The sequence below is a fragment of the Rhineura floridana genome, chromosome 1, assembly GCF_030035675.1.
Source record: "Rhineura floridana isolate rRhiFlo1 chromosome 1, rRhiFlo1.hap2, whole genome shotgun sequence".
Lineage (NCBI taxonomy): Eukaryota > Metazoa > Chordata > Lepidosauria > Squamata > Rhineuridae > Rhineura > Rhineura floridana.
The window spans coordinates 107,232,107-107,251,415 of NC_084480.1; the positions used below are offsets into that span (position 1 = coordinate 107,232,107).

General features: G+C 40.2%; 1 protein-coding gene across 3 annotated transcripts in view; it reads left to right on the top strand.

The window, feature by feature from the left end:
* The window catches only part of DOCK8 (dedicator of cytokinesis 8), a 171,982-nt gene that overhangs the window by 68,457 nt on the left and 84,216 nt on the right, over positions 1–19,309 (top strand). For all 3 annotated transcript variants that reach the window (XM_061628825.1, XM_061628816.1, XM_061628835.1), the window contains 7 exons: positions 603–720; positions 2,336–2,406; positions 5,774–5,912; positions 7,380–7,481; positions 14,021–14,116; positions 15,388–15,622; positions 16,701–16,865. In XM_061628825.1, coding sequence (XP_061484809.1) covers positions 603–720; positions 2,336–2,406; positions 5,774–5,912; positions 7,380–7,481; positions 14,021–14,116; positions 15,388–15,622; positions 16,701–16,865 — 926 coding nt within the window. The remainder of the gene's footprint in view (positions 1–602; positions 721–2,335; positions 2,407–5,773; positions 5,913–7,379; positions 7,482–14,020; positions 14,117–15,387; positions 15,623–16,700; positions 16,866–19,309) is intronic.

Genomic DNA, 19,309 nt, shown 5'->3' on the forward strand with positions numbered 1-19,309 from the left:
GTTAACTTGTTTTTATACTGTTGTACACTGCCCTGAGAGCTTGTTGCTATAGGGCGGTTTAAAAATGTAATAAAATAAATAAATAAACAATACAGGCATACACACACTGACTCATCTAGAAGGTCTTCCAGCATTCATGCCCCCCACCCCCACCACAGGTGCCTGTTACCTTCCTGCCACTTGTGATTCTACAATGAATTATTTGGGTCAGAGCATATATTACTCTGCTGCTCCCCCACTCCCAAATAACCCAGAGAGATGCCAAGTATGCTTGCTCAATACCACCCCAACCAATTATTTTTATATAGTACCAAGACCTAATTTCATCCTTGTAGTTGCATGTAGTACTTTAGTCCTGTCTGTCAAGTAGGTCAGTGAAAAAGAAAATCTGTACATATCTTTTCCTCAAAAACAAAGAAACCCAGCTCTCCTGTTACAAACAATTTTACATCTGAAGGAATCCTCTCACAGCAGCAGTTCTCTGAAGAAAATGATACTATTGTTGATGAGGGAGAAGCGAGTGAGAGATTAACTTAGTAATTATTTCAAAACTAACATTAAATTGATTATTTGTTGACTTTTTAAAATTTCATTTTCCCCAGAAATCTTCTTTATGTGTATCCACAACGGCTGAATTTTGCAAACCGCCTGGCTTCAGGGCGAAACATTACCATTAAGATACAGTTTATGTGTGGAGAAGACCCTGCCTGTGCAATGCCGGTAAAGTAGTTTATTGCACATTTGCATGTGTTCATATAGAAGCAGGTGAATCGATTTCCCACTTGAAATCAATGCCTCTGGTCCCAGTCCAAAAATGCTTCTACTCAAGCCACCACCAGGGTTCTGACTCAGATGTTAAAGTAGAAATTTACAGTATTCTGTAAATTAAAAATAGATAATTAAATACAGGCGAAGGCTAAACTAGTTATAAAAACACATTGACTGGGTGGCAAAACAATCCAGATTATAGCAGAGCAGTGAGAACACAACTAACTTAATGAAGCATGATCAGAGAGCAGAAATTAACTATGAGTTCATATTTTACTTGCTGAAGACATCATATAGATATAGATAAATCTAATATGATTTTTTTAGAAATGTATAGAACTGTTGGAGGAGGGACAAACAGGACTGGGACTGTGCTGGGGAGGAGGGGGAGTTTAAGCCTCCAGAAACAACAATCCCAACAAAAAACTTCCATTCCCAATTCTGTTGTTTGGGGGGACAGCTGATTGACATCATTAGAAACTTTTATCTTAATGCAAATAGCAGTGTCAGAGGCACAATTAGCATTGGGATAGTAGGAAGTAAAGTTAACCTCTCCCTCCCTGCCTGTCATGATCCCAATCTTGATTCCCAATGACAGCTGTTTGCCATTTTTAAAGTGTATATTAAATTCAATAACTCATTTAACATCATATTTAGTTGGCATGCATGCACATGCACACACATACCCATTAGCTTACTGCCAGTATGCTAATGTTACCAGCCAATTCATAAAGGATCTGAACATTTTTTGAGGATGAAAAAGGTCTATATTATTGTACTATTCTTTGTCTATTATTTTAACAACAGTGTGTAGACATGAGAATTTAAGAGGTTCAACTATGTATATCTCAAAGTTTATAATTATTAAGTGCATGTGTACCTGTGATAATCTGGCTTCATGGAATGTAGCACACCTTCCTTTGTTATATTTCACTGAACGGAGGTGAACAAGCTAGTGCATATGTTTTCATGCTGTCTTTTATGTTACAAAACAATGTTTAATCTCACTTAATTATTACATATCTTTTTCTATATTAATGTTTATTAGACTGTTGGAGAACAAGGCTGAAATCTGTTGAAGTACCAAAATCCTTCATCAGGCAGGATGAAGAAAGAGCTTACAGTATTTTAATTTAGAATGGGTATTGGCAGTTTCTGTTCTGCCTGTTGAAGAATTGTGTGTAAATTGGAAGCTTGCATGAGACCTTGGGCCAGTTAGTGTCTCTCAGACTAACCTACCTCATAGAATTGTTGTGAGGATAAAATGGGGCAGTGGAGAACCATGTCACCACCATGAACTCCTTGGAGGAAAGGTGATAAATAAATACAGAAGTGTCTTTAATGGATGGTAGAGGAATACCATCAGTTAAAGACACTTTTTTATATGTCAGTTTTAGTTTCTATATTTTAAACTATTAGTTGCAGAATATAATCCTGATCCAAACCTGATCTAGTGTTCAAATAAATGCTTAGTACTGACATACAGTGGTAAAATTTCATAACCATACGTTTTAAATCATTGTCACTTTTTAATATATTTTGTTTAATATATTGTTTTGTTATGTAGGTCATCTTTGGAAAATCCTCAGGTCCAGAATTTATTCAAGAGGATTACACACCTGTTACATATCATAACAAGTAAGGTTACTATTACTATTTATGGCCTCAGATATGAGGAAATTTCTGTAACGTAGCATGTTAGAAAGTGATGGGTTTAAAAAAACAGGCCAATCATGTAAGAAAATCAGTGATTAAGACAGTCCTGTGTGTTTGTTGTCCTGAAACCTGAGGTAGCAAGAAGAAAGAAATAATTAGTGTAAGATAGCTTGTTCTAGGTATACCCTCTGCTTTTATACACTTCTTCTGGCACCTGATGTGTTATTAGACACACAGTACTAGGCTTGATGGACCACTGGTTCAGCCACAGTCCATGAGTAGAAATATATAGCCTGCCATGAGCAAACGTTTCTTCAAGAGGAAGGGGTAAGGTTGATCCAATAATGCTGTTCTTGTGACCCACTAAAGCTTTTTTGAACAAAATGGTGGCACTGAAATATGAAATCCCTAGAGCCAGTGTGGTGTAGTGGTTAAGGTGTTGGACTACGACCTGGGAGACCAGGGTTCGAATCCCCACACAGCTATGAAGCTCACTGGGTGACCTTGGCCCAGTCACTGCCTCTCAGACTCAGAGGAAGGCAATGATAAAACCGCCTCTGAATACTGCTTACCATGAAAACCCTCTTCATAGGGTCGCCATAAGTCGGGATCGACTTGAAGGCTGTCCATTTCATTTTCAGAGGAGGCTGGTGAAGATACAATGCTGCTGTGAAAGGGGGGTATTTCCTTACTTATTTTATTAACAAAATCCAACTTCAATGGTTTTCCTAAACCCCTACTTCTGCCACCATTTCATATCACTTAACTTGCCAGTTTGTTGTTGTTGTTGTTATGTGCCTCCAAGTCGACTACGACTTATGGCGACCCTATGAATCAGTGACCTCCAAGAGCATCTGTCATGAACCACCCTGTTCAGATCTTGTAAGGTCAGGTCTGTGGCTTCCTTTATGGAATCAATCCATCTCTTGTTTGGCCTTCCTCTTTTTCTACTTCTGTTTTTACAAGCATTATTATCTTTTCTAATGAATCATGTCTTCTCATTATGTGTCCAAAGTATGATAACCTCAGTTTCATCATTTTAGCTTCTAGTGATAGTTCTGGTTTAGTTTGATCTAACATCCAATAATTTGTCTTTTTTTTTTTTGCAGTCCATGGTATAAACTTGCCAGTAACCCTGGTAAACCATGAGACATAGGTGTGATACAAAGCCAGTCAGATATAGTTACTGTATTTAACACAGATATTAAAAAATGAAATGGACTGCCTTCAAGTCGATTCAGACTTATGGTGACCCTATGAATAGGGTTTTCATGGTAAGCTGTATTCAGAGGGGGTTTACCATTGCCTGCCTCTGAGCCTGAAAGGCAGTGACTGGCCCAAGGTCACCCAGTGAGCTTCATGGCTGTGTAGGGATTCGAATCCTGGTCTCCCAGGTTGTAGTCCAACACTCTAACCGCTACACCACACTGGCTGTCTGACACAGATATTAATGTTTATTTATTACAAAATTAGGTAGTGCAGAAGCTTGTGTGGTTAATATAGTACTCCCTCTTTAAATGAGTATACACTTTGTTAACGTGTTATTTAAATACAGCTTATTTTATACTACTATTACTAAATCAAAACAACTTTGAGCTACTGTATTAAACACTTTTGCCAGATTGCGCTTGTATTTATTCCACCCAAGTTAAGCCTCACCAACACTACAACTGAGGACTTTTATTGTCTCTATTTCAACCCCTACTGTCCTATTAAAGTGCAGGTTTGTTTTTCTGTCCTCTCCTTGACTTGTCCTCTGGTTTTCTTAGCATTCCAAACAGCCTGTCACTTCTTCTCCGTTAGTGATGTAGACAGATTCTCTCCTCATCATTTAAACCTGAGGCAATTCAACTACCCCCAGCAAGTCTTCAGCCACCAAGCCACTTTCCTTTCTGCTCAGGTCTTCTTTCTTCTTCCTTCGATTCTCTGCTGTCGTCTTCTTTTGTCTGTCCACCACAAGCACCAACATCTTGGAATTTATGGGGGAAATTATGTGGTTCTATCTCTAGCAGAGTAAAAATGGCAAAAAAACCCAGAATGAGCAATAGCCAATCCCACCTTCCCCCATCTAACTCTGACACACACAGTCTAGCAGAATAAGGCAATCAAACTCTCCAGTTAAGAAAAAAAAGTTTACTCACAGACACGTCATGTATACAGTGATACAGGCCCAGCTTAGAAAATCAGAAAGAAGAAAACAAAGGTTTCTTTCAGTCCATAGTTTTCAGCTTCTGCCAAGCAGCCCTGTGCCTGCTTGCTCTGTGTGATAAAGGAGGATTCAAGAGAAGAGTGCATGCAGCACATAAAGAAGGAGGAGAAAGGGGAGGGCAAAAACCAACCAAAAGGCAACAATATCACAGGAAACTATAGCGTTTAGTGAGTCTGGCTAGAAATAGCACTTCTCCCTTATAACTGTCCTTAAACAGTTAAGAGAGTCAGTGTGGCATAGTGGTTAGAGTGTTGGACTACGACCTGGGAGACCAGGGTTCGAATCCCCACACAGTCATGAAGCTCACTGGGTGACCTTGGGCCAGTCACTGCCTCTCAGACTCAGAGGAAGGCAGTGGTAAACCCCCTCTGAATACTGCTTACCATGAAAACCCTATTCATAGGGTCGCCATAAGTCGGGATTGACTTGAAGGCAGTCCATTTCCATTTTAAAATACAAATAACAGCATGTATTACAGAATACCCATTAAAACACAGTTTCAGCTAAAGAGGATTTCTTCATACCTCCAATGGCTTCATAGTGATTAAAAAGCCAGCAAAAAAATTCAGGGTCACAGGCTCCCTCCCCACCTCCTAGGTTGTGTGTGAATTCCACTATTGGACCTAACCACAGGTAACTGTTGTGCTGGCAGTGATGTGTGGTTAGGGCTAAAGAGGATTACTACTTTACCTAGGATAAGAAAACATGGCTAAATTTAGCCACAGTTAATATTACTGCTGATGATACAATTCATCATGGTTAGTCCTGGCAGGAGGAATTTGTTCTCCTGAAGTTGGGGAAGGGAGTTATATAACCCTGTGTCCGCTTCCAGTTGCTTAATTATAGTCTGTACCAATTCAAGAAGACAGTTGAGGTTTGCTTTTAGATATTTGCAGTCAATTCTGTTTTATGTTTTAAATGGCTAGATACTGATTTCACTCCTAGAGATATTTTGATACATAGCCTTTTTCCCATGGGTGTGATTCATAAAAGGATTATCTAGAATCCTTTACAACAATTCTATCAATTATTGCCATCATCACGATGAAGGTAATAAACATCTAGGCAAGGCAAGTTACACTTCTGTCTCATGTCTCAAGAGATATGTATGTTCATTTTGTTTTATGTTTTAAAAACTAGATCTCCTGACTTCTATGAAGAAGTGAAAATTAAGCTGCCAGCTAAACTCACAGAAAAACACCACCTGCTGTTCACGTTTTACCACATTAGCTGTCAGCCAAAGCAAGGAGCCTCTGTAGAGACTCTTCTGGGATATTCAGTAAGTCACTTTTGGTTCACATTTACAAGTTCTTGGGGAAATAGATAACACTTTACACAAAATTTCCTGTCAACTATGTTCTACTACAACCACTTTTCCCCTACAAAATTTGCGAAAGATTTTATCTACCAAAGATGAAATTATTCCAACTGCTTATATACAGATGCAGGATTTCAAAGGAGCATGAATGAAACATCATCCAAAATATTGTGTTATCAGGCATGTGACATGTTTCTAATATGGGTGACAAAAGCATATTAGGAACACAGTTGTGCACATGGACACTCTCTTGTACTTATGTGATAGGCATGTGCATGGTGCAAATGACATTTTATTTTCACACAGCAGGAACATGAGCCATGCACAGGTCACACATATGGTTCAGAGACATGCAACAACCTTTTATGAATACTCTTACGTATGTGGTAGATGTACACAAAACACGGTGTGAAACACACACAGTGCATGTCAGATTACCCGTTTGATACTCTTATGTATGCAACAGATGTGTCAATCATTAATTGTGTGTAAAAGCTCTGTGTTTTGTATATTGTGTGCAAAGGGTTCTGTCTCACCCTTTGTCAGTGTATTGTTTATGACTGTATGTCAGGTGCGTCATACATGCTACTTATTGTGTGTCTGTTGTATTTAATATGTGTCACGTCTTTCTTTTGGGTTGCATATTTGTCACACAAGTCTGCATATGTCACTTCCATGTCACAAATTGCACTTTGGTGTGTGTGTTGCATACATCTGTCGGCCAGCTGTATGCACACACATTGCATGCTTCTCTTGCACAGTGTGTCTTGCATGTGTCTCTTGAATTGCACATATTTAATGACTTTAATGAGATTATTGTGTATTTGGTATAGGTCTTTCACAAACATGTTTTGCATGTGTGTTGCATGTAAGAACACATTGCACATGTGTGTTAAGTGTGTTAAATGCATCTGTAGAAGATATGGTTTGGACTGTGTGTGTCACAGTTTACACATACATCACATGATTTACATGTGTCACATGTATATCACATCTGTCACATGTATATCACATCTGTCACATGTTTCATGTATATGTCACATTAATGTGTTAGCTGTGTGTCTCATGCTAGGAATGTCTAGGAATGGATCCATCCAGGGACATCTACAACTCTGGAGTAGAAACAAATAGCCTGCCAAGAAGAGTAATCTGCCTGCATTTGGTTAGACTCTTTAAAAGCTTTGTGAGTTTTGGTTCAAAACTAATTTAATAGTTTTTACAGAGGAAAAGTTGGTGGCAGTAATCCAGGTAACATGTTTACAAAGTAGCTACCAAAGACAGAGTAAAGGTCTTTGCTGTAATCACTATCTCTTTTGATGTCTAATCCTTTTACTTTACTTTACTTTAGAATATAATTAAGCCAGATCAATATCCAGCATCACATGCAGTAATGATATAACACTTTGTTTTTCCCTTCATTTGTTTCAGTGGCTGCCAATTCTGTTAAATGATCGTCTTCAAACAGGCCATTATTGCCTTCCTGTTGCCTTGGATAAACTGCCTGCCAACTATTCAATGCACTCAGCAGAGGTAATAGACAAACCACTAAAAGAAACAGTTTTCCTATTTAAAGAGACACGATTGACTTTACTTTCAGTATAGTGATATACTAATACAGGGGTCAGCCACTTTTTTTCTGCCAAGGGCCTCATTCCCTCAGGGATTATCTGTTGAGGGCAGCATGCCAGCAGTAGTGATGGGTAAGAAATTCAATTCAGTTTGCATTTAAAGCTCAATCTCTCAAATTCGCACTTTCTGAAACAATATGAGAAGTGAAACACAGCTATCCTTCAAAATTCAATTATTCGAATTTTGCAATTCAGTCTTCCAACCAAACAAAGTTTACAAAAATGCATATGTGAGAGGAAAGTGCATATAAAAATGAATATATTAGTGAAAATAACATACAAAAATGCATTATGTTAGGAGAAATTTCTTGAAAAACTGCACATTAGTTAAAACTGCATATAAAAATAAGGGTTTTTAGGAGAAATTCGCACTAAAATGCTGAACATTTTTCATGAGGATTTAAAAAAAGAAATAAACCACACATTGCTGCAGAAATGTGGAAAACTGAGTGTATGATTGGAAAACTGAGAAACCGAGATAACCGAAATTGATGTATCTTTCCATCCTTAGCAGTAGGTGGATGGAACCAGAGACAAAAGTGTTATTTATTAACTAATCTGCCCTGCTTCAGTTTTCACCATGACTACCTCAATTCGCAAATCCTACTCAGGTGTACTCAGAAATGAGTCCCACTAGGTTACTCTCAAGTAAGTTTATGAAGGATTGTTTTTAGTAAAGCAAACAAATATAGCTATTGCTCAGAAAAGGTTCAGAAAAGGGCAACCAAAATGATCAAAGAGATGGGACAACTCTCCTATGATGAAAAGGTGCAGCGTTTGGGGCTTTTTAGTTCTGAGAAAAGGCGAGTAAAGGTGACGTGATAGAAGTATATAAAACTATGCATGGCATGGAAAAAATGGATAGAGACATGTTTTTGTGCCACTCTCACAACACTGGGACTCGGGGACATCCAGTGACGCTGAATGATGGAAGATTCAGGGCAGACAAAAGAAAGTATTGCTTCACACAGCACATAAATACTGTGGAATTAGCTCCCAGAGACAGTGAAGGCCACCAATTTGGATGGCTTAAAAAGAGGATTAGACAGATTTATCAGAGGATAAGGCTATCATTGGCTACTAACCCTGATGGCTATGTTCTGCCTTCACTGTGAGAGGCAGTATTCTTCTGAATACCTGTTGGAAATCACAGGAAGGGAGAGTGCCATTGTGCTCAGGTCCTGCTTGCAGGCTTCCCATCAGCATCTGGCTGGCAACTGAGAGAACAGAATGCTGGACTAGATGGGCCACTGGCCTGATCCTGCAGTCTGTTCATCCATTTTTAAAGCAGATAAAATGATTCCTTTCTGACTCTAGTGTGACACACACACACACACGTATCTGTTTATCTATGCCTGTCTATTTTTACATATACACGTGTGTGTTTATAAATAGACAGATATAAAAAAATATATGCATACATCTATACATCTGTATGTGACAGAAGCCAACCAAGTTGTTCTTAGAAAACTGGAGCTTTCTCCCAAGCTGTACATCCAGGAAAAAAGTAAAAAACAAACACCCATTTATTTTTAATCAAATAAAATATGGTCCCTTCCACTTTTTCTGAAATTAAAATAAAGGAGGGAGGACATTTTGGGGGAATCAGAATAGCAGAATTGGAAGGGATCTATAAGGATATCAAGTCCAACCCCCTGCTCAATGTGAGAATCAAACTTAAAGTATACCCAACAGGTGGCTGTCCGGCTGCCTCTTGAATGCCTCCAGTATTGGAGAGTCCACCATCTCCCTAAGTAATCAGTTCCATGGTCATACTGCTCTAACAGGAAGTTTTTCCTGATGTTCAGCCGAAATCTGGCTTCCTGTAACTTGAGCCCATTATTCTGTGTCCTGCACTCTGGGACAGTCAAGTAGAGATCCTGGCCCTCCTCTGTGTGACAACCTTTCAAGTACAGTATTTGGAGAGTGCAGTCATATCTCCCCTTAGTCTTCTCAAGTCTAAACATGCCAAGTTCTTTCAGTCTTTCTGGAAACAAAACTCAAGCTTTGTTTCCAGTTTCTGATCATCCACATTGCCCTCCTCTGAACCTGTTCCAATTTGTCTGCATCCTTCTTAAAGTGCAGTGTTCAGAACTGGACGCAGTACTCAAGATGAGGCCTAAACAGTGCTTAATAGAGGGGAAGTAGTACTTCACATGCTGTTTTCTGTTAATGCAGCTTAATATACCATGTGCCTTTTTTGCAGGCACATCGCACTGTTGGCTCATATTTATTTGGAACAACAGTTCCAAGATCCTTCTTGCATGTAGTATTGCTTAGCCAAGTATCCCCCATCTTATAACTGTGCATTTGGTTTCTTTTTTCTAGGTGTAGAACTTTGCACTTACCTCTGTTAAACTTCATTCTGTTGTTTTCAGCCCAATGCTCCAGCCTATCAACATTACTTTGAATTTTGTTTCTGTCCTCAAGAGTATTAGCTATCCCTCCCAATTTTGCATCATCTGCAAATTTGATGAGCATTCCCTGCACCTCCTCATCCAAGTCATTAATAAAAATATTAAACAGCACTGGGCCCAGGACCAAGCCCTGCGGTACCCTGCTCGTTACCTCCCCCCAGTTTGAGAAGGAATAATTGATAAGCACTCTTTGAGTATCGTTCTGCAACCAACTGTGGATCTACTTGGTAGTTGTTCCATCCAGCCCACATTTATCTAGGTTGCTAATCAGAATATCATGGGGCACTTTGTCAAAAGTCTTCTGCTGTCTTCCCTTTTCTTCCATGTTGGAATTGTTTGCCATTGTGCCTTTAGATTTTCCTTTTTTAAGAAACTCCCACCTATCTTGGACTCCTTTTTTCATTGTGGTTGCTTGCCACGGAACCTTACTTATCACTGTTCTGAGTTTATTAAGATTGGCTTTCCTGAAGTCCAGGGTACATGTATGGCTACTCTCAGCTTCTGATTCCTTTACGATCAAGAACTCAAGTATAACATGGTCACTTCGCCCCAGAGTCCCTGTAACTGCAACTTCATCCACTAAGTCATCTCTTATGGTCAAGAATAGCTGATCCTCTAGTTCCTTTCTGTAGGATAAAGTTGTCTCCAGTATAAGTCAGGAATTTCTTGGAGTGGCCATGTTTGTTTCCTAATGGGTATTGGGGTAATTGAAGTTTCCCATTACTACTACATCATGCCTCCTTGAAACATTGGAACTTTGCTTTTCAAAAGTTTCATCCTCGCCTTCTCCTTGATTGAGTGGTCGGTGGTAGACTCCAACCACCATGTTCCTTTTATTCCTTGCCCCATTTATTTTAATCCAGATACTCTTGGTGGGGCTACCAAGCTCATCCTCCTGTATTTCTGTGCAGGGATATATATTTTTAACGTCTAGTGCATCTCCGGGAAAATAAACAGGAAGGAAGGATCTCTGATGGGATGGAAGAAAGCTTCAGGAGGTGTTGGGGTCTGCATAAAATGTCCAGGCCACAGGTCATCCACCTGCATACTAATATTTATCTTCCTTAAATAGAGGATCATACATGCATGCAAGTGGTTATACATTTTGCATGTTAAGTATCTGAAAGTGATGTGGAGGAGGAGCATGATCTGGTTTTCTAGCATGAAACAAAAACAGGTTTTTACAGCCAGTCTGATTACAAAAATGAAGTGGAGTTTTATTTTGAAATCAACAACATACATATGAATGTAGTCATTTTCATAATGGGGGTTGTCCATAAAGCTCAGTTGGTTTCATGTCCATGTTGGTTTCATCTTGGTTGCATGTCATGGTCCAGGTTATGGAATTCTTTAATTTTTTCCTCTAGGCTAGTGAACAGATGTGAAGCTCTCATAATTTAGAGGAATGTTGGAGCCTACATTATTTGGGAAATTGTTTGTGGGAGAACATTCTAAGGATACAGTGCATAATGGATATAGATTCCAATTACACCACTGCAAGTTATTTCTGTGGAAAACAGGAGAGAGAGTTTATTTATTTTTATTTATTTATTAATTAAATTTATTAGTCGCCCATCTGGCTGGCTGTCCAGCCACTCTGGGCGATGTACAAAATAAAAACATACAAATACATTAAAACATTAAAAATCTCCACAATAATAATAAAACCTAACGCACCCCAAAAGCCTGCCTGAAGAGCCAGGTTTTCAAGGCCCGGCGGAAGCTCACCATAGAGGGGGCATGGCAGAGATCATTTGGGAGGGAATTCCGCAAAGTGGGGGCCACAATTGAAAAAGCCCTCTCCCTAGTTCTCACCAGTCTAGCTGTTTTAACTGGTGGGATAGAGAGAAGGCCTTTTGAGGCTGATCTTGTTGAGCGGCATCCCTGACGATGTTGGAGGCGCTCCTTCAGATAGACTGGGCTGAAACCGTATAGGGTTTAAAAGGTCAGAACCAACACCTGGAATTGGGACCGGAAAACAACTGGTAACCAGTGCAACTCCTTCAGCACTGGAGTGATATGATCCCGCCGTCGGCTGCCTTTAATCAGGTGAGCCGCTGCATTCTGTACCAGTTGCAGCTTCCGGACCGTTTTCAAGGGTAACCCCACGTAGAGCACATTACAGTAGTCTAGGCGAGAGGAGACCAGGGCATGTACCACAGATGGGAGCAGATGGTTGGGAAGGTGGGGCGCAGCCTCTGTATCAGATGGAGTTGATACACCGCCCGGCTCACAGCCGAGACCTGAGCCTCCATGGACAGCTGGGAGTCGAGAATGACCCCCAGGCTGAGGACCTGGTCTTTCAGGGGCAATTGTACCCCATTGAGCACCAGGTTGATTCGGCCAGATAGGCGACTCAGAAATAAAATTTATTATTATTATTATTATTATTATTATTATTATTATTCCCTTGTCTCCCACAAACAGTACCTCGGTTTTGTCAGGGTTCAGCTTCAGCTTATTCCTTCCCATCCAGCCACTCACAGACTCCAGGCACTTGGATAGGGTTTCTACAGCCAACCTCAGTGAAGATTTGAATGAGAGATAGAGCTGTGTGTCATCAGCATACTGGTGACACTGCAGCCCAAATCTTCTGATGATAGCCCCCAGCGGTTTTATATAGATGTTGAACAGCATCGGGGAGAGGATGGAGCCCTGTGGCACCCCACAAGTGAGAGGCCAAGGATCCGAAACCTCATCCCCCAATGCCACTCTCTGGTACCTACCAGAGAGGAAGGAATGGAACCACTGCAATACAGTGCCCCCTATGCCTAACCTCTTCAGGTGGTCCAGAACGATACCGTGGTCAACGGTATCAAACGCCGCTGAGAGATCCAGGAGGACAAGGAAGGTGCATTCACCCCTATCCAACGCCCTCCTCATATTGTCCACCAAGGCGACCAAGGCCGTTTCAGTCCCATGTCCAGGCCTGAAGCCTGATTGAAATGGATCCAGATAATCCCCTTCCTCCAAATGCACTTGCAACTGCTTCGCCACCACCCGTTCAACCGCCTTGCCCAGGAATGGCAGATTTGAGACTGGGTGAAAGTTGTTCAGATCTTGGGGATCCAAGGAGGGCTTCTTTAGAATTGGTTTTATTACTGCCTCCTTGAGAGCTGATGGTATTACTCCCTCTTCCAGGGACGTATTTACCACCATCTTGATCCCCTCGCCCAGTCTGTCCTTGCAGCTCATAATGAGCCACGACGGGCAAGGGTCGAGTAAGCAAGTGGTTGGCTTTAAAGTTGAAAGCACCTTGTCCGCTTCATCAGAAGGAAGAAGCTGGAACCGATCCCACACCACCGGAGCACCACTGGCCGCCTCTGGCTCGCTTACTGTGTCCACAGCGCACGGAATAGCACTCTTAATACGATTGATTTTCTCCGTAAAGTGCTTTGCAAACTCATCACAGGAGGCCTTAGCATGTTCCATCAGTTCCGGGGCAACTGGACCGACCATGCTCCGGACCACTTGGAACAGCCTCCTGGGACAGCACTTTGCGGACGCAATAGAGGCAGCATAAAAATCCTTTTTTGCTGCCCTCATCACCACATGGTAGGCTGCTGCAGCCGCTCTAACCTGTGTCCGATCGTCATCAGACACTGTTTTATTTTGTTTTAAAATTCATCTTTCCCCTATTTGGTGCTTATCTGAGTATGTACAAAGTAGAGGAGGATAATTATTGCCAGCAACTTACTCATGGGGACTTTCCTTGCTGATGTTTGGACCGTTTCAGCTATGAGTGTCAGTGAACCTTAACTCAGATCAATTAATCACATACTGCAAGCCATGGAAAGTGCATGCCATAATCTCAGCAGCCTGATAGGCCAGAAATGGCCTGGGTTGGATTGCATATGTTAATATTGCAATGTGTAAAGTGTAAATGTTAAGTGTTAATTGCAAAAAAGAACAACATTTTATAGAATTGTACTAGCATCTTGAAAGTGAAATGTGTAAGCATCTTGAATACATTGTGTGCATGTATGTTTGGTTTGATCACCAAATTGCTTTATCTTCAATACAGAAAGTTCCTCCACAGTCTCCTCCAATTAAATGGGTTGAAGGACACAAAGGGGTGTTTAATGTTGAAGTGCAAGGTATATCATCAGTTCACACCCAGGTAAGGATTTTGTTTGTACTTGGAGCCTGGCAATCCCAAACCCAAGTATGTGAGGAGTTATCTTTATTTCCCTTTCAAGCTTATTGCTCAGATATGATGGCTTACTTACAAAACTTCAGAATGAGAAAAACAGGTTATTTGCACACCTGAAGTTTTGGCAGAGCCACCACCAGCTTCTAATTTAAAACAGGAAGGAAGTCCAACTTGAAATATAATGCATTTTGGTTATGGGGTTGTTTTTTCAGAGTCTTAAAAACAACAGTAATGCAGCACAGGCACTGATGCTACAATTTGAAGGCAAAACTAGTGTACAGTCCTACTGTGTCCCAAACTAAGTTTTCAGGGAAGCCCTCTAGGCAAAAATAGTGTCATAACTTCCAATTAAAATCATACACATTGCTCTAACAAGTACACATGAAAAGGACCGGAAGAAGGTGTTGACTCCCAGTAAACCTGAAGCACTATCACTAGATTTTCAAGAATAATACCCTCTTTGGAAGACCCACAATCTAATGGTCTATATTCACACTACACCACTTGATTTCAGTGAAAATCTCATACAAACCATTAGTGTGTGCCACCATGATTCCAAAGGAGGTTGCTGTACAATTAAGGAAGAAGCAAAACCAATAATGTTCCTTGAGCCTGTTTATACACTGGCTAAGGAAAACCTTTTCCCATAGGCCATCTTTAAGCACAAGCCCCACCCCCAGGCTCTTTTCCCCTGCTGGGGGAAAAATCTGGCTACGTATTAAGTTCAACAGGGCTAATAATTCTTGTGTAGCTGAGAATAATTTGCACTGCAAATGGGGAAATGAAACCTGTTTCAGGACAAAAAGAATTATGTAATGCTCTGTAAATGTATTCTTAGTTTCGCGTCTTTGTCGGCTTGTTAACTTTAAATTAGAGCATTTAAGATTATAATTATTAATAAAATTACACACAAGCACCTGTCAGATCAAGTTCATGGGTTTATGAACAGGATGAAGGTGTAATTTTTTTATTGTTAATGAGAAGTGACTACACCCTGGAGTAAATACATGAATAACAGTCTAGCATAACTGCATTAAAACTTAAGTCCTTCAATACCTTAGCATTGTATTTATAAGTAGTTTTGAATTTCAGACTTTCTTTCAGAAATGATGAAACATAGGTCCTTTGTGATTTCTTAGTTTTTCCATTTTCTGCTTGGATTAATGTTTGGTAGCAGAAGCTCAGTATATATTATAAGAGCCCCACATCATATGCATCTTTCTGGCTTATATTTACAGGACAATCACCTGGAAAAATTCTTCACCCTATGTCATGCATTAGAAAGCCAAGTTGCCTTCCCCATTCGTGTACTGAATGAGAAGATCACGGAAGCCACTCTTGAACACGAGCTGAAACTCAGCATTATCTGCTTGAATTCCTCCCGCCTTGAGCCCCTTGTGTTGTTTTTACACTTGGTGTTGGATAAGCTCTTTCAGCTGGCTGTCCAGCCCATGATTATAGCTGGCCAGCCAGGTACTCACTATGGTAGGGTTGCACCTGCTGGAAGTGTGGCAAGAGCAACTTCTGTTTGGTTCTCTTTACATTCCTAAGGGGAGATAGAGAGAGGCTCTTCCAGCTGGCTAGATTGCCTGTCCTGTATTCCTCTGCCTGTTTTCCTTCCATTGATACACTCAGGGAACTAAACTCACTTCCATCCTCTCCTTGCTCTTCTGGGACCAGCTGAGGGAGAGGAGACATCTTCCTTTTGTCTGTCTCCTGTAGCATGGGAGCGATGACCAAGCATGGTCATTGTTCCCCCAACTTACTTACTTAGAACTAGAGCCTTTCCTATCAAGTATGTATTTCTATTCAAAAAACAGTCTTTTCTTATTTTACCAAGTCGAAAGTCACAGTGATTCAGAGCAACGTAAAATATTGCTTTCTCTCACGTAAACCACACACACTCACAATGCACAGAATGTTGAGCAAGCTACACCAGCTAAACTCTGCTACATTTTACTAATACTCCAGCAGCACCAAGCAATACTGTTAATGTCCAAACCCATCAAACTGGCCCAGGGATGCTATGCTAATTGAATTGAGAGGGGCTTTTTTGTGTATGTGTGGTACAATAAAATGCTATTTGCCACATCAAGCAAGATTTGAATGGGAAGCAAGGTGCTGTGAGAAATGTATTCACTTTGCAGGGAATGTCTGTTTTTTATTATTACTATATTTATTGTTGTTGTTGTTATTGTTATTATTTAGCTTTATATCGCGTCCTTCCTCCCAGTAGAAGCCCAGGACGGTAAACAAAAGTACTAAAAACACTCTAAAACATCATAAAAACAAACTTTAAAATATATTAAAACAAAACATCCTTAAAAACATATTAAAACAAAACATCTTTAAAAATCTTTTTTTAAAAAAGCTTTTAAAACATATTAAAAAGCAATTCCAGCACAGATGCAGACGGGGATAAAGTCTCTATTTAAAAGGCTTGTTGAAAGAGGAAGGTCTTCAGTAGATCTTCAGTAAAGTGGACTTAAGCCATTTTATGTTTTCTTTGACAAACCACATAAAAAACTAATTCTTTTCTTTTTGTCTCCAGCCAACTTCTCTCAGTTTGCCTTTGAATCTGTAGTTGCAATAGTGAACAGCCTCCATAATAGCAAGGACCTGAGCAAGGATCATCATGGGAGAAACTGTCTCCTGGCATCTTATGTCTACTATGTTTTCCGTCTTCCTGAAGTTCAAAGAGATGTTGTCAAGCTAGGTATTGTTGCTGGGCTTCCAGTAAAAATAAGTTTCTTATGAACTGAATCTTCTGGTTCTGGGTGGCAAGCTTAGAATCCCTTGGCATTCTCTTTACTCATTTATGGCCCAGTCCTAGGGATGTTTGCTCAGAAGTAAGTTGCAGTGAGTGCAGTGGGCCTTACTCCAAGTGAGGGTGTAAAGCTTAACAGCCTCACTGAGGACAAGCCAGATAAGGAGTGAAGCGATGTGTGTGATACAGTAGATGTATGTTGACTGATGCTCACAGCAAGCCAGGAATAATTCAGATCGCATCATTTCTGTCAGATGCACCACTAACCATTTGTCAAGGAACAGTGGTACACCTCTCAGTCTGCCATGAACTAAATATAAAACCTAATACTTAGATTACAAGCACAGAAAAAATGATACACAATTATACATACATAAGCAGTAACATAAATGTCCACCTTCTCTCCTGGAGGGGAATTCATTTGCATTTGGGTTGAACTGGGACTGACAATTGCCTTTTAAAAATCTAGCGGGCACTTGACCATCCAGCCACACTCTGATCGTTAACTGTTGATGGCAGGTTTTCTGAATACGTCTGCCACACAATTTGTCTTAGATATTTAGACTAGGATCCAAAGAATCGTGCATACATACTGTGGAAAGCCAAACTTTCTTTTTTGCAAGTTTGCTCTCATTGTCAAAGAAACAAATCGATGTTTGGTTTGAAAAGCAGCTCATTTGCCTGGCGGTGACAACTGCTGTACACCAAAAGCAATGAATGGAATGACGTTCCAGACGAGTGTAATATGCTCTTTCTGTATGTCCACATCGCTCCTTTGGACCCCAGCTTTAAAGTGATAATTGCTCATAAAGTGGCATCTCAGTACTTGGAACAGCACAAATATTTTTACATTAGCGAAAAGGTTGAATAGAAAATATTTTCAGAAGCATCGATAATTGATTTCTCTATTTCCTCTATAAGGGATTCCCAATATGTATGTGCACAAACTAGGGAAAACTCCAGCATGTGTGTGTGTGCTACTCTTAGGCTTGGTTGCAATCATATGTTTTGGGTAGGCGGTGGTTGTAGCAGTTGCTGATCTTAGTGGAGATGGTTGAGCTTAGCTAGGGAGGTCCATTGCTGAAGACAGATCCAGTCACTTAAGAGCATTCTAATGGCAGACTTCCGGGAAGGGTGACTTCGCTTGTGCCTGCTTTTGGGACGGGCTCCCGCCTCAAAAGAAGCTTATTCAGATATAAATCAGTCAGAACATTTTTTTTTTTGACTGATGAAATTTCTCCCGGGCAGGGAGAAACGTAGAGATCAACCTCAAAAGCCTGTTTTTGTTGGGAGGACTGGATTTCATTAATTTATGAGATAAGGTCCAGCCAACAATGCCGGACGGACTTCCTAACAAGCTCTATCTGTATAAGCGATACGTTTATCTTTTCTTTAAAGAGAGAACGGACTAACAGGCAAGCACCCTTCTTTCTATTATTTTTTTACTTGGTTTAAATTGTTGCAGCAAAAGGAGATTTGTCAGATTGATCGGCTTTGGACAACTTCTGGGTGAGATATAGCTCTTCTCTGTTATTCACGAAATTAACAGCTTATCTCTGTTTCTGTCGCAAAAAGCTGTCCTGGAAGTGCATTCTAAAGATAATAAACAGAAGAGGGATTTCTATTCCTGATTTCTATTCCGAGGAATATTATATTGTCTGGGACTATTCTCTTTTTGGTCTATTTTATTTTGACGAATCTGCTTCTTCACGACGCCACTAACTGTTTTGATGCTGGGAACTAAATTTGTTTTGAATTCTTGAACATAGAGAGATAAGGCAGGTTGCTCTGTTTATATTGTGATGTCATCAAGCCTGGAATATTAACCCAATTGTTGCTGAAATAAGAAGTGGTTCTTCTTTATTTTTGTTTTGCTTTGTTTTCGTGGTTTTAAAAATGGCAATCAAGAAAGTGGCTGAGAATCTGGAAGTAACTATGTTTCAGAAAATAATGGATGAGATTGAGATAACGAAACAAACCCTGCGACAGGGTAGTAAGGAGCTGAAAATTGAACTGAGCAAAATGACGCAGGAGCTTAAAGAAATAGGGGATCCTGTGAGAGAGGAGAATGAGATCAGAGATGAGAAAAGAAAAAATAAAGGGAAGATACAAGCCCTGGAGATTGGAACAAATGTGGAATTGGAAAAAGATCTGGAGTTTATGGATTTTAGAAATAAAATCTACTGTTTGGAATTTAACGTTATCTCTGAAGAAATTAATGAAGATATTAGAGATAAAGTTATCAATGGCTTGGATAATCTTCTGGACTGGAATGATGTGATGGAGCTTGATATAGAGAAAATCTATGGAATTAACTGCAGCCATGTGACAATGGAAAAACTCTTAAGAGATGAGCCAGTGCATTTTGTAAAAAAGAAGAACACAGATATGAC